This window comes from Phoca vitulina, unplaced genomic scaffold (assembly GCF_004348235.1).
Source record: "Phoca vitulina isolate PV1807 unplaced genomic scaffold, GSC_HSeal_1.0 scaffold62, whole genome shotgun sequence".
Classification (NCBI taxonomy): domain Eukaryota; kingdom Metazoa; phylum Chordata; class Mammalia; order Carnivora; family Phocidae; genus Phoca; species Phoca vitulina.
This window is the reverse complement of record NW_022589765.1, coordinates 6,300,420-6,319,682: the sequence shown is the minus strand read 5'-3', so window position 1 is coordinate 6,319,682 and position 19,263 is coordinate 6,300,420. Positions and strand designations below refer to the sequence as shown.

Below are 19,263 nucleotides of genomic sequence, written 5' to 3'. Positions count from 1 at the left end.
GAATGAATGCTTACTTTGCATTGTTTACAGCAGTTGGTTTTCACGAAGACCATGAAAGGATGAGTTAGGAGGAAGGGGAGCCAACTAGGGAGAGCAAGGCGGCCCTGTGGAAAAGGAAGTCAGGATGGATGTTTGAAATTGCTCAGCAGGACGGAGGGCCCTCCTGTAGTCTCACCAGCTGGTCTGGTTTCGGGGTTTTCTCCAGCAACCCTTGGCAGCTTAGGGGCAGGCCAGGCCATCAGAGCCCTCCTCACAACGGTGCACCGTGCTCTGGTTATTTCTAGTTGTTTCTTGCCACCACTGGACCATGGTTTCTCAAAGACAAGGACTTGAGGGGCGCCTGGGTGGCTCAGTTGGTTGGGCGACTGCCTTCGGCTCGGGTCATGGTCCCGGGGTCCTGGGATCAAGCCCCGCATCGGGCTCCCTGCTCAGCCGGAGGCCTGCTTCTTCCTCTCCCACTCCCCCTGCTTGTGTTCCCTCTCATGCTGTCTCTCTCCTCTCTCTCCCTGTCAATTAAATAAATAAATAAAATCTTTAAAAAAAAAAAAAAGACAAGGACTTGAGTCCTTGACACCCGCCCCCGCCCCGGGGCCTGGCACACCGTCAGTGATTAGTAAATGTTGGCTAAAATGAACGTAAATGGAAAAAATATAAGGGGCGCAGGGAGGTGTGGTTACCAAGTCGGACTGGCAAGGCAAGTAGAACGAACGAGGGAGGTGCCGATGGGAAAACAGCCCAGAGAGGCCTGGCTGTGGGTCCCAGGCTGGGGAGGGAGGCAGGCGGTACCAGCTCAGGGCTGTGGAGCATCGCCTCTCCACTTCTCCGCAGGCCTACTGTCCCCTGTGCTGCCCCGCTTTCACCTGCCTTCCCAGGAGACCTACGCTACTGATGATCACTTCCCCTGGGTCCTTCTCAGAGCTTTCCTTTCAGCTTCCAAGCATGCTTTAGTAGTTCTCCTACTTAAAATAATCCTTCATATCACCACCATTTACCTGTCTTCGTTTTCTCACTGCCAACTTCTCTCTCTGCTGTTTCCATTCTCAACCTCGTCTGGCTTCCATTCCCTATAATTCCAGGTCATCAAAGATTTGTAAGTCACTGAAACCCGTGGCCTTTTTTTGAGCATCACACCTGACCTTCCAGCAGCGTCCAACCCTAACGGCCACTTCCTTCACCTTCTTCAGTCTTTTCTCCTGGGTTAGGGAATGTCGGAGTCTTCTGGTTTTCCACCTACTCTCTGGCTCCTCCTTTTCTGTCTTTGTAGATACTTTTCCTCACCTGTAACCTTGGGGTTCTTCAAGGCTGGGCCCTAGGTCTGCTTGTTCTTTCTTCACTCTCTTTTCCTAAGTGACTAAATCTAGACCCATGGCTTCAATGATCACCTAGAACTAGATGAATTCCAAATCTGTATCTCCAGCCCGGATCTCTTCTCTGAGCTCCAAGGTCCATTTATCCAGCTGCCCCATCCGCATTTCCTACCCGCCACTCACCCCTCACCGTAACATGGTTTCTGCCTCAGCAATTCACTACTGACCTCAATGCTGCCAAGCCCGGTGAACACATCTCAGCTTCCCTGACCGCTCCGTGGCACAGACCACTGCCAGCCATTCTCTTTGAAATTTTCCCTTCCTGTATTTTAGTCCTCTCTCCCAGTTGAGGACTATTCTCTTTTAGTCATCTTCAGTCCTCTTTACCTGCCTCTTGGGATACTGGTTTCTAAAAGCTGAGTAAAACTAAAGCAGTGACTTATTAAGTAAAGGCAGACTGACGCCACATTAGGAGAAGCTGTCAGGATGAATATTAAGCAGCAGCTCAAGGATGTTGTCCAAACATTTTGGTTCTTGTGGAACGAGAGTAGTGAACCATGATTTGATCTTCTTGGTGGGCAAAATAAAATAATGCTAGTGAACGCAGAAATAAGTATCCTTCATCCCCTTTCAAAATACCCAAGGGCTTAATTCAGTATCGAAAGTTTAATGTCTCAAAATGAATAGCTACTTTAGTAAAGTTAATAAATACACTTGGCTTCATACTTGAGTGATGTTGATATTTATTGACATCAATGCAAAACAAGCCAGGACTAAAAGTTGCTATTTGACAGGAACAAATATTGATACGGTTTCCTTCCTGGAGAGGGTATGCACTCAGATCATGAGACCTAAGATTAAAACAAAGACTGGATTGTCAAGAAACAAACAAGGGTTAAATTTTACTTATTAATATAAAAACTGCTAAAGGCAAAAGGAGATGTTTAAAAATACTCTTTATGCTAAGCTCACGTAAGCCAACAAAAAACTAAATCCTAAAATTTTAGGACACAGGATATAGACATGACATGACTATTTAAATTTTTGTACAGACGAAAATTTGTTATATCCTCCACTGTCCTTGTACTACAATTACATGCTTGTTGCATCTACACTACACAAAGTCAACAGTTATCATCAACAATGAATGTAACTAGATCTGAACAAGACTTCACAGTGACTCTGTTCCACTCAAATTAAGAAAATTCAATCCAGGATTTAACAAAACCTTGCTTTTAAGAACCAGCTGTCTTTTTTTTTCCACTCCTCGTGTCATACCTAATTAAGTCCTCACCTGACCTTTCCTGCCTGCAAACTGCAATGCATGTCCTCTCCCTCATCTTTGTCTGACACTTTAAAATTAATTTGTAGGAACTGCATAAAAAATGAAATTGAACTTCCAACCTGAACCTGCGATCAGGTTCCTGCTTTGACGCAAAGAAAAAAAACATACTCCTCTGCAGTGTACCCCACCAGCACAGCGATCCCCTTTCTCTCTCTCTACTCCTTTGCCCTGAAGGCACTTCTGGATTGCTTAATACATGCTCTTTGGCTGCCTAGACAGTCAGGACACCTAAGGCCTTTTGGACTTATCACTCCTCTCCTCCTTCTTTTCTATGGCTAATACCACTTTCCTGCTTTTTTTCTATTGCTGAATCTCCAGACTTGGTGCTGTCATCAGGCGGACAGAGTCGATTTCGGCTTCGAGCTCCTGGTTGGTAAAGCTGCATTGCTGGGCGATCCTAAAATAAAATTAAATGTTAATGTTACAACACTGCTACTAAACATTTACAGGGGATCTTCAGAGTCATAAGTTGTGTATTGATATATACCAAAAACAACTCCTACGAGATCAAAAATGTGAGGGCACAGTCCCTGACAGTGCTGATGGTTAATTTGCCTCTTAACTGCCCACTTCCTTTCCCCTATCTCCAAATAAAAGCAACCATTTTGTAAGTATTATTTTCTAAGCCTACAGTACGTTTTCAATAATTTTCTTAACCATTTCAAGATGAACTGAATTAGCTTGAATTTCCTTTACTTCAAAACCTCAGCCATTGCCTCTCTTCCCCATCACTAAATTGACTTTAACATTCACTGCCACATAAGAAAATTTTAGGAGTAAAATAGTAAATAAAGAGGGGCGCCTGGGAGGCTCAGTCGGTTAAGCAGCTGCCTTCGGCTCAGGTCATAATCCTGGGGTCCTGGGATCGAGCCCCGCGTCTGGCTCCCCGCTCAGCGGAGAGCCTGCCTCTCCCTCTCCCTCTGCCTGCCACTCTGCCTACTTGTGCTCTCTATCTCTGTCAAATGAATAAATAAAATCTTAAAAAAAAAAAATAGTAAATAAAGAATGCAGTCTTAAGTGGAGACCTCCCTGAAATTATGAGCTCAGACCCCATGCAACTTGCCACAAACATGATTATTTCTTAATTCATGTATGGCACCTTAACACCCCAGCCTGAGACTCTCTAGGTGGCATTTTAGATCTCAGATTCCTAAACAAGCCTCAATTAAAGTCATCACGTACCTCTCAGTTCAAGTAACGTATGTGGTTTATGACAGTATGATCCTGGAAAACTTAGATGTATAGGCCCTTTTTAGAATTCAACAAAAAATTACATGAGCCTTCCTTACTCTTTCTCCCTGGTGTATGAAAGTTAGCCTTAAAGCATTATTCTCAACTGAATAATTCCAACAAAATGTTTCACTATTTTTATAAGATAAAATGTTGAAACAGGTAAGATTCCTGCATAGTATTATAGTATTTAAAGAAATGGATGATGGAGCTTCCACTGTGCAAAGATGGGACAATGTAAACCTCAACAAGGACAATAACTGATAATAACAAGTTGGAATACACCAAATATTTCTAAATCCACAAATTATTACAGACAAAACAAAACACTGATTACCTAGAAGTGGCTGGGATACCAACTCATTACTCTGAATGCTGGTACATAAAGGGAAAGGATCAAGTGTTTATCCTGCCTTTCCTATATAAACTGAATTTCAGGCTAAAAACTTTTTATAGTAGATGGATCAGGCTTACAATACCTGAACCTACTGATCAATGGTTTTTTCAACTTTATCACCTTGAGAAATTTTAAATCTATAGAAATGTAAGTTGCAGACATCATGACCCTTCATCCCTAAATATTTCAGCTTGTATATCCGAAAAACAAGGACATCCTGTTCCATAACCACAATACAATTGCTATTGATTGATCAGAACATTACACTAGAAAGACACCCATATGTCCCATGCTTCCTGATATAATGCAATAGGAAGTACACAACACAATCTTTGAAGTATTCTCTTTTTAAGATTTTATTTTTAAGTAATCTCTACACCCAACGTGGGGCTTGAACTCACAACCCTGAGATTAAGAGTCACATGCTCTACTGACTAAGCCAGTCAGGCACCCCTCTATCTATGAAGTATTCTTTTTTTGTTTTTTAAGATTTATTTATTTATTTGAGAGAGAGACAGTGCATGGGGAGGGGCAGAGGGAGAGGGTCAGGGAGAGAAGCATACTCCACTAAGCGCAGAGCCTGATGTGGGGCCTAAACCCACGACCCTGAGATCATGACCCAAGCTGAAATCAAGAGTCAGACGCTCAACTGACTGAGCCACCCAGGTGCCCCAATCTATGATGTATTTTTGCCAAAAATTGAGCCTGAATATATTCAGGCCTATAGGTGAGGAGCCACCTGTTTTTATGAATAAAGTCTGATTGGCCCACAGCCATACTCATTCTTTTACATATTTATGCCTGCTTTCCTACAGAGTTTAGTGGTTCTAATAGAGACCATATGGCCCACAGGGCCTAAAATATTTACCATCTGGCCCTTTACAGAAAAAATCTGACCCCTGCCCTAGGTATAACTACTAGTTTTCAAGGAAACAGAGAAGATAGAGAAACATGTTAAATGGTACCACAGGGATATAATTAGCCCAACCAATTTAGAGCCGATAGCTCCTCAGGACAAACTACAGGTTTCTGTAGCAAATAAATGGCAGGATAACAAAAGGAGGGGGGATTGTTTAGATTAAAAGAGACTTAAGGATACAATTTGTGGACCATGTTTAGAGCCTATAAAGAAGTTATTAGTGAGACAATTGGGAAAAACAACACAGTAGGTAGAACATTAAGGAATTATTATTAGGGTTTTTTGGGGGGGTATGAAAATGCTACTGGGGTTGTATTAAGAAAAAGAATCTGGGGCGCCTGGGTGGCTCAGATGGTTAAGCATCTGCCTTCGGCTCAGGTCATGGTCTCAGGGTCCTGGGATTGAGTCCCACATCAGGGTCTCTGCTCTGCGGGGAGCCTGCTTCTCCCTCTCCCTCTGCCTCTCCCCCTGCTTGTGCTCTCTCTCAAATGAATAAATAAAATCTTAAAAAAAAAAAAAAAAGAATGTCTCTAATATTGATGTATTTAAAGAAGATGGTATGTCTAGGATTTGCTTAAAAATAATCCAGGGGCACCTGGGTGGCGCAGTCGGTTAAGCATCTGACTCTTGATTTCGGCCCAGGTCCTGATCTCCGGGTTGTGAGATCGAGCCCCGCATCAGGCTCTGCACTCAGTGTGGAGTCTACTTGAGATTTTCTCTCCCTCTCCCTTTGCCCCTCCTGCTCGTGCTCACTCTCTCTCTTAAATAAATAAATCTTTAAAAACTCTGTTCTACTTTTGTGTCCGTTTGAAATTTCTACAGTGTTAATAAAAGGGCCCAACTGAGACTGAAAAAAAGTTGCAGACAGTTCAACTTCCCCTTTACAAAGTCTGTCATAAACAGTGAGCTAGCCCTTTCCTTTACACTTGCAGGAAAAAAAAAAATCCTCATGAAAATAGATATAACGAAAAGCAGCACCTTGTTTCTTATGCGATCTCTCTTAACCACTTCCTCTTTCTTTTCAGTTTTTTCTGAGCTGCCTACTGATTCTGTACTTTCAGTCTTCTTTCCTTTATCCCGAACCGCTTCTTTCTCTTTTTTCAATTCTTCTTCCTTTCTTTTAAAAGCCTTCTCCTTCTCGTAGCGCTCCTTCTGCCTGCGGCGCTCCTCTTCCTGCCGCTTCAGCCTCTCCCTCTCCCTCTCCCTCTCCCGCAGGATGCGCTCTTGGTCTCGCTCATAGTCCCGCTCCCGCTCCCTGTAGTCTCTGCCACTCTCCTCTTCGGGCCTGCATGGGAAACAGATCTGAGCTGGCACCCTCAAAGCCCATTTAGTCACACATGCACGAGTGCTCTGATTAGGACTTGGCCACTACAGTGAGGTGGCACTTTTGGAGCCGAGTAAAAAAATACTAGTGTTTTGAAAACCAGTTAAAAAAAAAAAAAAAGTGCACACCAGAAGTCATTCACCCAGATTAAGATGCTAGAATATTTGAAACCTTTCCTCCTCATCCCCCTACCCCTCATAATTCAGGCACAAGTCCAGGACATGGCAGTGAAACTAACATGTTGAAAACAAGTGTACCAAAGAGCCCTGGACTACTGACCTCTTCGGCTTTTCATCTTTCGGTTCGCCATCAGAGCGCTTGGGCAGTGTACAACTCTGCCCACTGGCTCTTTCATCATTCAGATTCTCTTTGTCCAGTTTCTTGGCTTTTTCTCTTTTATCTAATTCTTTTTCATCTCCTTTTTCTGGCTTCTTGAGTAGCTTTAAAGAGAACAAATTTATTATTTTGAAGGGTGGGACATTCTCTTCTGATTCTATAAAGAAAACAATATACGGCTATAGAAGGCCTCTCTCTGCAGGTACTCTTCAACTTACAGGTGACTAACTAGTGCACAAGAGCAGTGACTGACTAAAAGGATGCTATTGATGTGAAAGTGTTATCCACTCAAAGTGGTTTAATCACTTGTGGCAATAGGATCAAGACTCCTTTGGCTTTAGATGGGTCAACCTTTCAGTGAACCAGTGCCCACTTCCAAGTACGCCTTCTGTAGCAAACTAGCATATCGATATAACTTGATGAGAAAATTGGCCACAAATTTAAAATTCTAGGCAGATTACTGTTGGACCGTTTTCTTGTAGTACTTGGAATGACAAATACCTTTGTCACCAAAAGAGAGATCCATTGCAAGAATAATTTTGCCTTGAGCCTGAGAATAACACACTTATGATGGTACAATGACAGTTTTCATTATTTGATTTAAAAATCCAAATACCTCACAGAACAGTGAAGTTCCATCTCTACTGAGTAGGAACTCTGCTCAATGTCACTATATATATACATACATACATATATATATGTATATATATATATACACACACATACATAAATATATATACATATATATATGAGATACATATATATGACAGAATGGAATTCTAAAATAAACGTGCTTTATAAAGTCCAAATTGCTAACAAAATAGTTTCTTTGTCACACCACTGCCACAAACCTCTCTAGAATACCCCCAAGCGTTGGATATTCAGAGAGATTCTTAGGCAAAATAGAAGAATTTCAAGTCTCAGAGTGAAGGCATCATACAAAGTTTCATCTCAGGGTGAAGGCATCACACAAGTCACCAAGCAAAAGGCAAAGCACCACCAGACTTAAGCATGAAGTATTTCAGCACATAGCCACTGCAAATGGCGAGTCCGAACTGGACACTGAGGAGACACCAATGTAAAGTGAGGCAGGTTTCACTGGAAGTGTTCTTATTTTTCTAATGAACATCTTTGTTAGAACCCAGGATGTTCATTACTCTATTAAGAACATTAATGAATGTTTCTAGTACGGCCGGCTCTACCTTCTGCCTTGCTGACAGGAATAGCCAGTCAGGTCACTTGTGGCATGGCAGAGAGAGAGATCACTAGAAGGAATTAAGATGGGAACCTCTCCACCCCACTACCAAGCTCCTTATCGCCAATAATGAGCCCGGGAGAGCCTTGGGGGAACAGACCCTGGCCACGTAACGTGCTTAATTTTGAGGAGGTAAAAGGAGACCCTGCCACCATTTCTGTGAGATTTTTTCTGACCTTCTCTGAAGTACTACGTGCTAGTACTTGCCCAGGAGGTTTGTGGGAGCAGAAGCTGCCTAAGCCATGCCCTCAGAAGGGAAGCAGTAAGGCTGGGATTTTTCTACAAGTTTTCCTCTTCCTACCTGCAGTGTGTTAATCAGAATCTGCCACTCACAGATTCCCAGGTAGATGAGAGAAGGTAACAGGGAGAATTGTGTGAGAGGGGAAGCGTGGGATACAGGATATCTATCCCTAATACCCCCACAAGGCAGCCCGTTAGGAGAGGCACAGGAAGAGAAAGAGCTATTGAGGCACGGTTATCCTCTAGCTGTATATTGTTGAAGCTTCTGGGTACCCAGCAGAGCATCAGGAAGTCATCTGGGCTTCCTTCTAAAGTAGGAATTTAAAATGGCTCAGATTTTAAGGAGACTCAAGTCAGTCTGAAGGAGTTTTCTACAGGTATCACTACCACCACCACCAAAAGGACTTATTATTAACTAAGACCTGTGTGTGACATGATACTAGATGCTCTGTATCATGTACTTGGTCCTTACATTTTTCTGATTCACAGCTTGTAACAGAAACCTGTGTACCTGAAGACAGTGGAAAACAAACAGATGAGGCAACTTCATGTATCAAATATGAAGGAAAAGCTGCATAAAACCCATAATTCATGCCAGCCAGCCCTAAGCCCTTACTTATGAAGAACTGAGAGAATAATAATCCAAACATTGAACATTCTCAATGATAAAAATAACGCAGATATTCACTGAAGAAATATCATGTAAGTTATGTAACCTGTTTAAATTATCTCGAATTTTAAAAAATAATACTATTAGCATTAAAGATTCCTATTGGTTCACCTCCCCCCCCCAAAAAGACAACAACAAAACCAAAAAACTATATTTACACCAACACAAGATGCATGCATATTTAAAGAAGTAGATACATGCAATTTTTAGCAACATGCAGTCTATTTAAGGGATTTTCATACCTTAATCTTTGGTTCATCCTTTAATTTGTCCCTTTCTGGAACTCTGTCTATCTTCTTTAGCTTTTCTATATCTTTCCTTTTTCGTTTTTCTTCTTCTTTCCATTTCCTCCTCTCTTCTTCTCTTTGTCTTTTCCTTTCTATTTCTCGCCTCCTTCTTTCTTCTCTTTTTTCTTCTCTCATTCTCTGGAAAGAAACATCAACATAAGCCTTCAAACAAGATAATCATCACCAAAAACTTAATCCCAAAGGTATGGTGGGAACCCACTAAATTGGATCAGCTTTCCTTCCTACTTTCTACAAAGTGGCATCCTATCTCTTTAACCCCCTCCCCATCCCATTACGAATATGAGAATAAAGACCAGGGCCTGCTAGTATCAGAGTCTCCCACTGTTGCCTTGCTGTATTTCCAGAGGCTTTCAGAAAATCAAGGGAGTGTCTCTGGAACAAGCTAAAGACTCTCTGGGTTTGCAGAGTGAATCCTTGGTCCAACAACCAGACTGAAGGAGAGGGCCAGAGAGTGAGGCCAATGAGCTAAATCTTTAAAGAATAATGGTGGAAAAAGCAGCTATTTCTCCTCTAGGATCCCAATGCTCGTATGTTTAGAGACTATGAACCAATGAAATAAAAGTACTGAGAGAACTATAAAAACAAAAGGTTTACCTGCTTGTTTTTCAGGAAGCTCAAAAGTGGGGTTGTCTTTTTAGCTACATAAATGTAAACAGATTATTAATAATACTTATCAACCCCTAGAAAGGATTCCATTTTCTGACATTCCCTGCCAACCACCCAAGGTGGGAAAAGTATACCCCTTAAAACAGTTCACAAGTACGTTATCAGAAAGAAGTTTCACAATATTCTACTTCAATTCTGAAGGTTTAAAATACTTTTTAAAAGGTGAATTCAAATTAAAACAATTTCTTAAAAGAGTAATTCCCAGTGTTGGTGAGAATTGAGTGCAAAGGACATTCTCTTGTTTTACAGATGGGAATATAAATTTGTTCAACTGGGAAAAAATTGCAGGAAGGAGCTAAAAATATCTAATCTTTCTGACCCTACAATTCCACTTCTGGGAATTTATTCTAAGGAAATCATCAGAGATGGGCTTATACTCTGCATCTATTAATAAAAACCATTTTAGGGGCACCTGGGTGGCTCAGTTGGTTAAGCGTCTGCCTTTGGCTTAGGTCATTATCTCAGGGTCCTCAGATTGGACCCCATGGGCTCCCTGCTATTTGAGGAGTCTGCTTCTCCCTCCCTCTCCCCCTCCCTCTGCCCCCCCCCGCTCGTGCTCTCTTTCGCACTCTCAAATAAATGAACAAATATTGAAAAAGTTTTAGAATATGTAATTTTCAATATCCTGAATAATGCTATCTAGTCTTGTAATTAGTTTTTTTTTTAATGTTTTGGGTTGTTTTTTTTTTTGTTTTTAGAGAGAGCAAGAGTGGGGAGGGGTAGGGGGAGGGGAGAGAATCTTAAGCAGGCTCCATGTTCAGTGTGGAGCCCGGCACAGGGCTTGATCTCATGACCCTGAGGATCATGACCTGAGCCTAGATCAAGAGTCGGGATGCTTAACTGACTGAGCCACCCAGGCACCCCGCCTTATAGTTAGCTTTTTGAAAGCATACTTCCTTTGGATAAATTCCTAGGAGTGGAAATCTTGGGTCAGGGGCTTTGCTTATGTTTAGAGCTGATAGAGGAGTGACCATTTATTACTAGAAGAGTGACAATTTACTACTAGAACATCCAAACTAGACTTTCTCAAGAAGTTTTCAATTTTGCAGTAACTAATTTCACCTTTTGATATTTTCAAATTTTTTTCAGGAATGTGAGCTGCTTGTTACTAGAAAATACCAGTTGATCTTCAAAGGCTTACCAACATCTAAAGGTCCCATGAGTCTTTAGACTTTTTCTACTTATATTTATGTGGCATTAAAACAGGTCACAGAGAATTTTTCCCATCTTATCAATGCATTTACATAACCCTGCGAGGGCGGTACTATATGCATTTTACAGCAAAAGAAACAAAGTCTCAGAGAAGTAAATGCCTTCCCCATGGTCACACAGCTAGCAAGTGCCAGAAGTGGGAGTCAGACAAGTCTTCTGAGGAAAAAGCCATTGTCCTTAATTCCTGTTGCCCACTTACCTATTAATTCTCTATTTTTTGCTTCTATTTCCTCTAGCAGTGTCTCTGGAGTAGATGTCATTTTCTCATTATCTGCAGCATAACTTTCCAAAAATTTTCTATATTCTGGATCTAAATCATTGTTTAAGTAAACAGAAAATATAGACTTTAAAAAAACTTTCTACATCATGGAAGATTAAAAATAAACCTAAACACACCCACTAGACTATTTAGGGCTTTATCAGTCCCTTACTCTCAGAACTCCTATTCCCTATACGCACTAAGGGAGTCTGGTATAACACGGACTCAGGGATAATCAGACACCACAGGAATGTTCAATAGTTTGCCTTAAAAGTCACTGCTCTAACTAACCCAAAGTCACACTTATGTGAGAACTGAAAGTTATAGTTATGGGACCTTCACAGTATTATAGATAGCATGTAAGCAATTCCTGTATGGGTATACCTCGCTTTAAGTAAACCCAACGTCTGAAAATCAGGAGTTCCAGAAAGATAAATTGAGGTCCTAGATGTTGCACTGGAGCTTATGGTAATTCCTGGAGTTGTTTTTTAGATGCATCTGACATCAGAAAGGGTAACACATCTGAGTCATTCCATTGCTTGTACTTATGGAGTTTCTACGCACTGTGGAGCATGTCACTGATCTAGTCTCCCAGATCTGAATTTTGATATAATCAGTAAGTACCTGTGTGGTGAATCTTTTCCATGTTTTCTTTACAAAATACCCACTATAATAAATAATGGAAATCAAACTAGATGATTCCAAAATGTCAATCAGATATAAAATATTAGATAAGTCTTATCCAACATAACATTACAGAGCTCAAAATCTGGATCCAGTTTACCCTACATGGCAATTAGTCTAGTTTTTCAGTTCCTCTATTCCAGTTCAATGTAATTACTATGTGTGCAGTTAGCCGCATATTCAAAGCCTAAAAAAAAAAATAGGCCACTTCAGCTACTTTATATTGTTACTTGAGTTACTTGAGTACAGAAATTTTTCCATCCCAGCTCTCAATGATAAACCTCCCCTCTTTATAAAAATGGAAACCAAAAAAATCATCATAAAATAGTATGAGACCTTAAGGAGTTGTTGTACTTTGATACATCTCATTTTTCCCCACTGTCTTCTAATCAACAAACCAAAGGTAATTTACTGCTCAACAGTCAACAATACATTGCTTGATGCTGAAGGAATGAAATGGCAGTAGCCAGAAGAGTGGGAATTCTACAGGAAACCCACTTCCATTCTAACAATTAAACAAAGCTTTCATCAGTGAATTACATTTCTCGTGAACCTTATTCTGTATGTTTTCCTATTAGAAGATTGGAATCCAATTAAATCCCACAAATATAATATTTTTTAAAAACCCATGGCAATAGCATTACATAACTAGAGCTATACTGTACCATCATCGATAGTCCCAACTTTGGTATCTCTTTTCTTAGTCTTCTTTTTTGCAGCTTTTTGAAAAGGTGCAAATTCTACTATAGCAGGATATTCCTGACCTGTTTAGAAAAAATACCACACTTGCTATAACATATAAAAGTCAAAAAGTGGATACAAGAGTCAACCCACCACTCTCCAGGCCTCCTTTGATGGGAGTCATGTGAATAGGGCCTCTCAATGGGCATAAATCACATGGGCACAAATCACATGGGCACAACTAAAATCAATGTGTTACCAAAGGAGCCCCAAATTCACAGAATGAAAAGATATGGCAGGGAAGTAAAATATTCATTTAAATTCAATTTGTAAAGTGTGATATTTTGATTTGTGGGGGAAAAAAATCTACAAATCAATTTTCATTTAAAAAATACATCATAAATCTCTAGACTAGGCAAATCTATAGAGATACAAAGAAGATCAGTGATTGCCTAGAACTGGGGCACAGTTGGGGGAGAGTGGGGAATGACAGCGAATGAATATGGGGTTTCTTTGGAGTGCTAAATGTATTCTAAAATTAGATTGTGGTGATAGCTGCACAACTCTATGAATATACTAAAAACCACTTTAAAAGGGTGAATTTTATGGCATGTGAATTATATCTCAATAAAGCTGTTTTTACACCAGGAGACACCAAAAGCACAGGCAATAAAAGTGAAAAATAGATAAACTGAACTACATCAAAATTAAGAACTTCTGTGCATCTAAGGACAAAACTGAGTAAAAAGGCAACCTACAGAATGGAAGAAAATATTTGCAAATCATTTATCTGATTAAGGGTCAATATACAGAATATATAAAGAACTCCTACAACTCAGTAACAAAAAAACCCAATTAAAAAATGTTCAAAGGACTTGAATAGACATTTCTACAAAGATGATATACAAATGGCCAACACGCATATGAAAAGATTAAAATATTACCTCACTAATCATTAGGGAAATGCAAATCAAAACCACAATGAGGTATCACCTCACACCCATTAGAATGGTAGCTATTAAAGGAAAAAAAACAGAGAATAACAAGTGTTGGCAAGGACATGGAGAAATCAAAACCCTCGTGCATTACTGGTAGGAATGTAAAATGGTGCAGCTGCTTGGAAAACAATATGGTGGTTCCTCAAGAAATTAAAAATAGAATTACCATATGACCCAGCAATTCCACCTTTGGGTATATATTCAAAAGAAGTGAAAGCAGAGACTTGAAGAACAGATATTTGTACACCCACATTCATAGGAGCATTATTTACAATAGCCAAAAGGTGGAAGCAATTCAGATGTCCCTCAACAGATAAATGGATAAACAAAATGTAGTGTGTGTATATACACACAATGGAGTATTACTCTGGCTTAAAAAGGAATTTCTGACACACCCTACAACATGGATCAACCTTGAGGACATTATGCTAAATAAATAAGCCAATCTCAGAAAGTCAAATACATATGAGGTACCTAGAATGGTCAACTTTATACAGAATGATGGTTCATAGAGACAGAATGGTAGTTGCCAGGGGCTGGGAGGAGGGAGAAATGGGGATATGGGGATTTACTGGGTAAATTTAATTTAATGGGTATAGAGTTTCAGTCTTGCAAGATAAACAAGTTCTAGAGATTGGTTGCACAACAGTGTGAATGTACTCAACACTACTGAACTATACACTTAAAATGGTTAAGATGGTAAATTTTATTTATGTGTATTTTACCACATTTAAAAATGTAAACAAAAAAAAGGAATCAGGTAATAATATATGCAATAACACCGATGAATCTTGAAAACATGCTAAGTAAAAGAGGCAGTCACAAAGGCTACATATTATATGACTCGTCCAGAAGAGGGAGAAGGGGAGATGATTGCTAACGGTTATAGGATTCTTTTTGGAATAATGAAAACATTCTGGAATCACATAGTGGTGATGGTCGTACAACTTTGTGAATATACTAAAAACCACTGAATTTTATGGTATGTGAGTTATATCTCAATACAAAAAACCAAGTGACTGCTGGAAAAAGAAAATACACCAGATCCCTGCTATAGAATAATGTCATAAAGGGTATAAAATACTATCATTGGCATGTAGACATAAACCAGAATAGAATAAGCAGAAATGACCAGAAGGCATCGCAAAGCTGTCAGGGAGGAAACATGATTTTGGAAATCCTAGTGAATACAGAATCAGATTAGCTTATTAACTGATCTATTTGAGAAGGAATAGCTAAACCAGACTGAAGCAGAAGGAACTGTGGAAGAGAGGCTGAAAAAAACAAAAACAAACAAAAAACCAGAAGTGAGGCGAGGCTCTGAAGGACTCTGACTACCAGGCTAAGGAATTTGGACTTTTTTCCCCTGCCACTGCTATCTTAAATCACTATTTTCAAAAACATTAATTTCATGGCAATATGCGAGTTATACAAAAATGAAAAAAGAAAAGGAAAATTCTGTAAGTTTAGAGACAATGGTTGTCTTAGCATTAGGAGGGAAGGACACAGTGTGAAAGTATAAATAGATGAGCGAGATATTTAAAAACAATAAATTGACAAGATTCATCACGTGTTTAAATATAAGGGATAAGAAAGATCAGAAAAAGTTAAAACACAACTCAGATTTCCAGGAACACATTGCTATCTCCTGGAATAAAGTTGGAGTGGAGAAGTAACTGCTTTTGGTGGGGGGAGGGGGGCGGAGACTAATAAAAGCTGGTCAAACCTGGTGGCAATTCTTCAACTTTTACTGGCATATTCCCTGACAAAGATTTCATTTTTACCAAATTTGAAGTAATACTGAGAAACAGCCCAACAAAAAGACACGTCATTTACCTATGATCACAAAGCCAAAAGAAAAGTGGTAAATGGCAGCTTGGACATTCTCTGGCTAAATGTTGCAAGGGGCAGATAATAAATAAAAAGAGAGTTAATGCTGAAGTTTTTCTTCTCTATAGACTCCTGGATACAAAGTGGGAGATCATCAAGTTCGATGTTTTAAGTACAAATACAAATTAGAAAGTTGAACAGTATTCCAACTGGGAATTACTGGCTTAAAGGATTTACATTAAAATAAATAAATCAATGTTGGTCCTTGAAGCAAGATGACAAGTAAATATTTAAAATGTGTCATACAAGTTCAAAGAGTCATTTATCAGTATTACTGCTACAACTAGTAAATAGTCAAAACAACAGATCATCTAATCCAGGGCAAAAAAATGTGCCACAGGAAGAGAAAACAGTGGCAATTTCATTCAGCTGATCAAACTACAGAAGTAACAGGTTAATAAAAATACCCAAGGGCTGTGAAAAGTCACACATCTGTTTATAAGACTACAGTAAGCTCAGCAAATGTGTAAAACTCTTTATCACCCAGAATTTTAGAAAAGCTACGAAGGCATTGAGAAAACACTGCGATACACACATTGTCTTAAACATACAAATGACAAAGAAACTCCCCTTCAGTTATAAGGACTCACCTTTATTGTCAAGGAATACATAACCATCAAAGCGATCCCTGAACAAAATAATGTCCTCTTGGTTTTTAAAGTTGATGTATGCTCTGGCATACATATGAGGATACAGACTGCAGAGAGGAAAGCAATTATGTAAATGTGCTTGCAGGTGTCTGGCTGAATTACAAGTATGCATATATTAAAGAGACAGGTTCAAAAATCAAATGGAAAACAGTAGGATAAAAAGAATGGAAGAAAATTTTTCATTTACCCCCGCCCTCTTTTATTTATTCATTTTACCTAGTATCATTAGAAAAAAACTCAAAATAATCATGCTCCGGCATAGGCTGAAGATGTTCCTGAAGCTGCTCCTTGGTCAAAGTGGGAGGTAATCTCCGAATTACCACCTTAAGAAATGAATAAGGAAAATAAAATTAGAACAAATCAATTTTCTGTCATACCGGAAAGAATCACTGTCTCTGAAAATAGATGGTGTTTAAAAGATGAGCTCACTTATATAAACCCAGGAGAATATTATTCTAATGCTCAGAATTAGTCAAACAAAATAATAATTTTTTTAATAAACTCTTAGAAATGAGAACTGCATGGAGCAAGGAAAATCTTAGGTTCTGTTAAACGGAAGCCCCGCAGTTCACTTGGTTTTCGCATCATTTTCTAGTACCCATTTTTCAATAGATATATTAGCAAGAAATTAGTAGGCTAACCCTGGTCTTTCTAGGTGCCACGAACATTTGACTTATTATCGCCCTACCACATACGACACATCCTAAAACAAAATCCTTCCTCATTCAGCGTAAAGAATTCAAAACTCCACGGAATACTAAAAGTTCCCTCGTTGCTCCCCAAATAGGATGAAACTGACCTGGCCCCCCGACCATTAATCCCCCCACTCTCGCTCAACTCGCCTCCATTAATACTCTTTATCAGAAACTACTCTCACCCCTGCTGGCCCCTTCACTATTTAGTAATTCCCCCCAATTAACCTTTTAATTCCTCATTCTCTTTACTATCGCTCCCCCTCCCACTATCATCTCACAGCTCTGACCTAAACCTTCTCGTCTGGGAATCCCCTCCTTTTCCCTCACTCGCACCCCGGGGCTTGGCCGAAAGGGGCTCTCCCCCCCGCCCCCCCATCTCGGACGAATGGACGAAGAGAAGGTGACGCGATTTTCACTCAGGTGAAGAAACAGAAGCGCAGACTGGGAGAGGAAGAGGGCAGCCCCATTCCCAACCATCCTCGCGGGTGGCGGACCCGTCCCGCCCTCTCCCGGGCCAACAGCCGGCCAGGCACCTTGCTCAGCGCCTCTTTCTTCTCCTTATTTCGATCCTGCTTATCTTCCCCTTTGGTGCTGTCCCCCGAAGCCCCACCGCCGCTGCCTGTGGCCCCCGGGGGAGTCAACAGGGTTACTCGCTTCTCTTTAGGCCTATGCTCCTTCTCCTCCTTCATGGCCACCGCTTCGCTCCTCACAGCGGCTGCCGGGCCTAAACGCCGCTACGCCGGGCACCTACGACGCCCGGCCCACTCCCGTCGAGCTCCGCCCCCAACAAACGCCCCTAGTGATAAGCCAGGCCCCACGTTCCATTGGGCCCCTCCAGGATCTCGCGAGACTTCAGGGCGCCAGGCTTCCTTTGATGGAAAGGTTTTAGCACCTGGTCTTAACTTCCCGCCTATCGAATCCCCGCACCGCCCAATCCCCTCGCGGCCCATACTCCCTCGGGGCCGCTCTTCTCGCGTCATTAACAACTCCGCCATCTTGGCTAGAACGACTTTTTCGCGGACTACAAATCCCGGCATACAAAGTAGTTAGCCGCTTTTGGCCGGGCTTTCTGGAGCCTTAGCTCAGTGTCTCTATTTGTAAGTAAATGGAATCTTTACCATTGGAAATTTAGTGTGTGGGACGCTTGGGTGGCTCAGTCAGTTAAGCTTCTACCTTCAGCTCTGATCATGATCCTAGTCCCCCGTCGGGCTCCTTGCTCGGCGGGAAGCCTGCTGCTCCCCCTGCTTGTACTCACTTGCTTTCTTTCTCTCTGAAAAATAAATAAGTAAAATGAAAAAAAAAAAAAAGAAAGTTTGGTGATTTTCAGATCTAAAGATAGGTTTTGCAAAAAAAAAAAAAAAAAAGCAAGCTAGGTTCTGCAGGCTTCGTTTTCCTCAGGTAATCCGATGTTATCCAAAGTTTACCTCGCTGGAGGAAAGACCTGTGTTTTTTTTTTCATTCTTTTTAGATTTGTATTTTCTATTATCGACTCTAAATGTACTTTCAGAAAATTTGGAATTTCTTTTCCTTACATTGATTAGGATTCACAGATACTTAATTATTTAACACTCACCATTCACTGATATTTAAAGGAGTAATATGACCAAAATGTATGAGATTTGTTTTCCTTATCCTTTTTTAAGTAAAAGGATTCTATCATGGTACTCACGCCTCACGGGGAGGAGAAAATAAAATATAACCCAACTTGCTTTAGATGGGTTTACCCTTTTTCCCGCTTTGAAAAAGGCTAATCATTCTTTTTTTTTTTTTTAAAGATTTTATTTATTTGAGAGAGAGAATGAGATAGAACATGAGAAGGGGGACTTGCTTTAGATGGGTTTACCCTTTTTCCCGCTTTGAAAAAGGCTAATCATTCTTTTTTTTTAAAGATTTTATTTATTTGAGAGAGAGAATGAGATAGAGAGAGAGAACATGAGAGGGGGGAGGGTCAGAGGGAGAAGCAGACTCCCCGCGGAGCAGGGAGCCCCATGCGGGACTCGATCCCGTGCCTCCAGGATCATGACCTAAGCCGAAGGCAGTCCCTTAACCAACTGAGCCACCCAGGGGCCCCTAATTATTCATCTTTTAGAATAGCCCCAAACTGGAAACAATTCAAATGTCTCAGCTGGCGAATGGATAAACAAAATATGATACATCCATAGAATGAAATAATACTCAGCAGTAAAAATGAACTGAT

At 40.5% G+C, this 19,263-nt stretch overlaps 1 protein-coding gene across 1 annotated transcript; it reads right to left on the bottom strand.

Moving 5' to 3' along the window:
- Window positions 1–2,558: 2,558 nt before the first annotated feature.
- UPF3B (UPF3B regulator of nonsense mediated mRNA decay) lies at window positions 2,559–17,960 on the bottom strand. The gene is made up of 9 exons (XM_032391429.1): window positions 17,600–17,960; window positions 16,588–16,694; window positions 16,312–16,418; window positions 12,818–12,916; window positions 11,409–11,519; window positions 9,266–9,969; window positions 6,802–6,962; window positions 6,177–6,483; window positions 2,559–3,049 (listed from the first exon to the last, which is right to left on the bottom strand). Exons 6-9 carry the CDS (start codon window positions 9,443–9,445, stop codon window positions 2,900–2,902), a joined length of 798 nt encoding a protein of 265 aa, XP_032247320.1. The 5' UTR covers window positions 9,446–9,969; window positions 11,409–11,519; window positions 12,818–12,916; window positions 16,312–16,418; window positions 16,588–16,694; window positions 17,600–17,960; the 3' UTR covers window positions 2,559–2,899.
- Window positions 17,961–19,263: the final 1,303 nt, after the last annotated feature.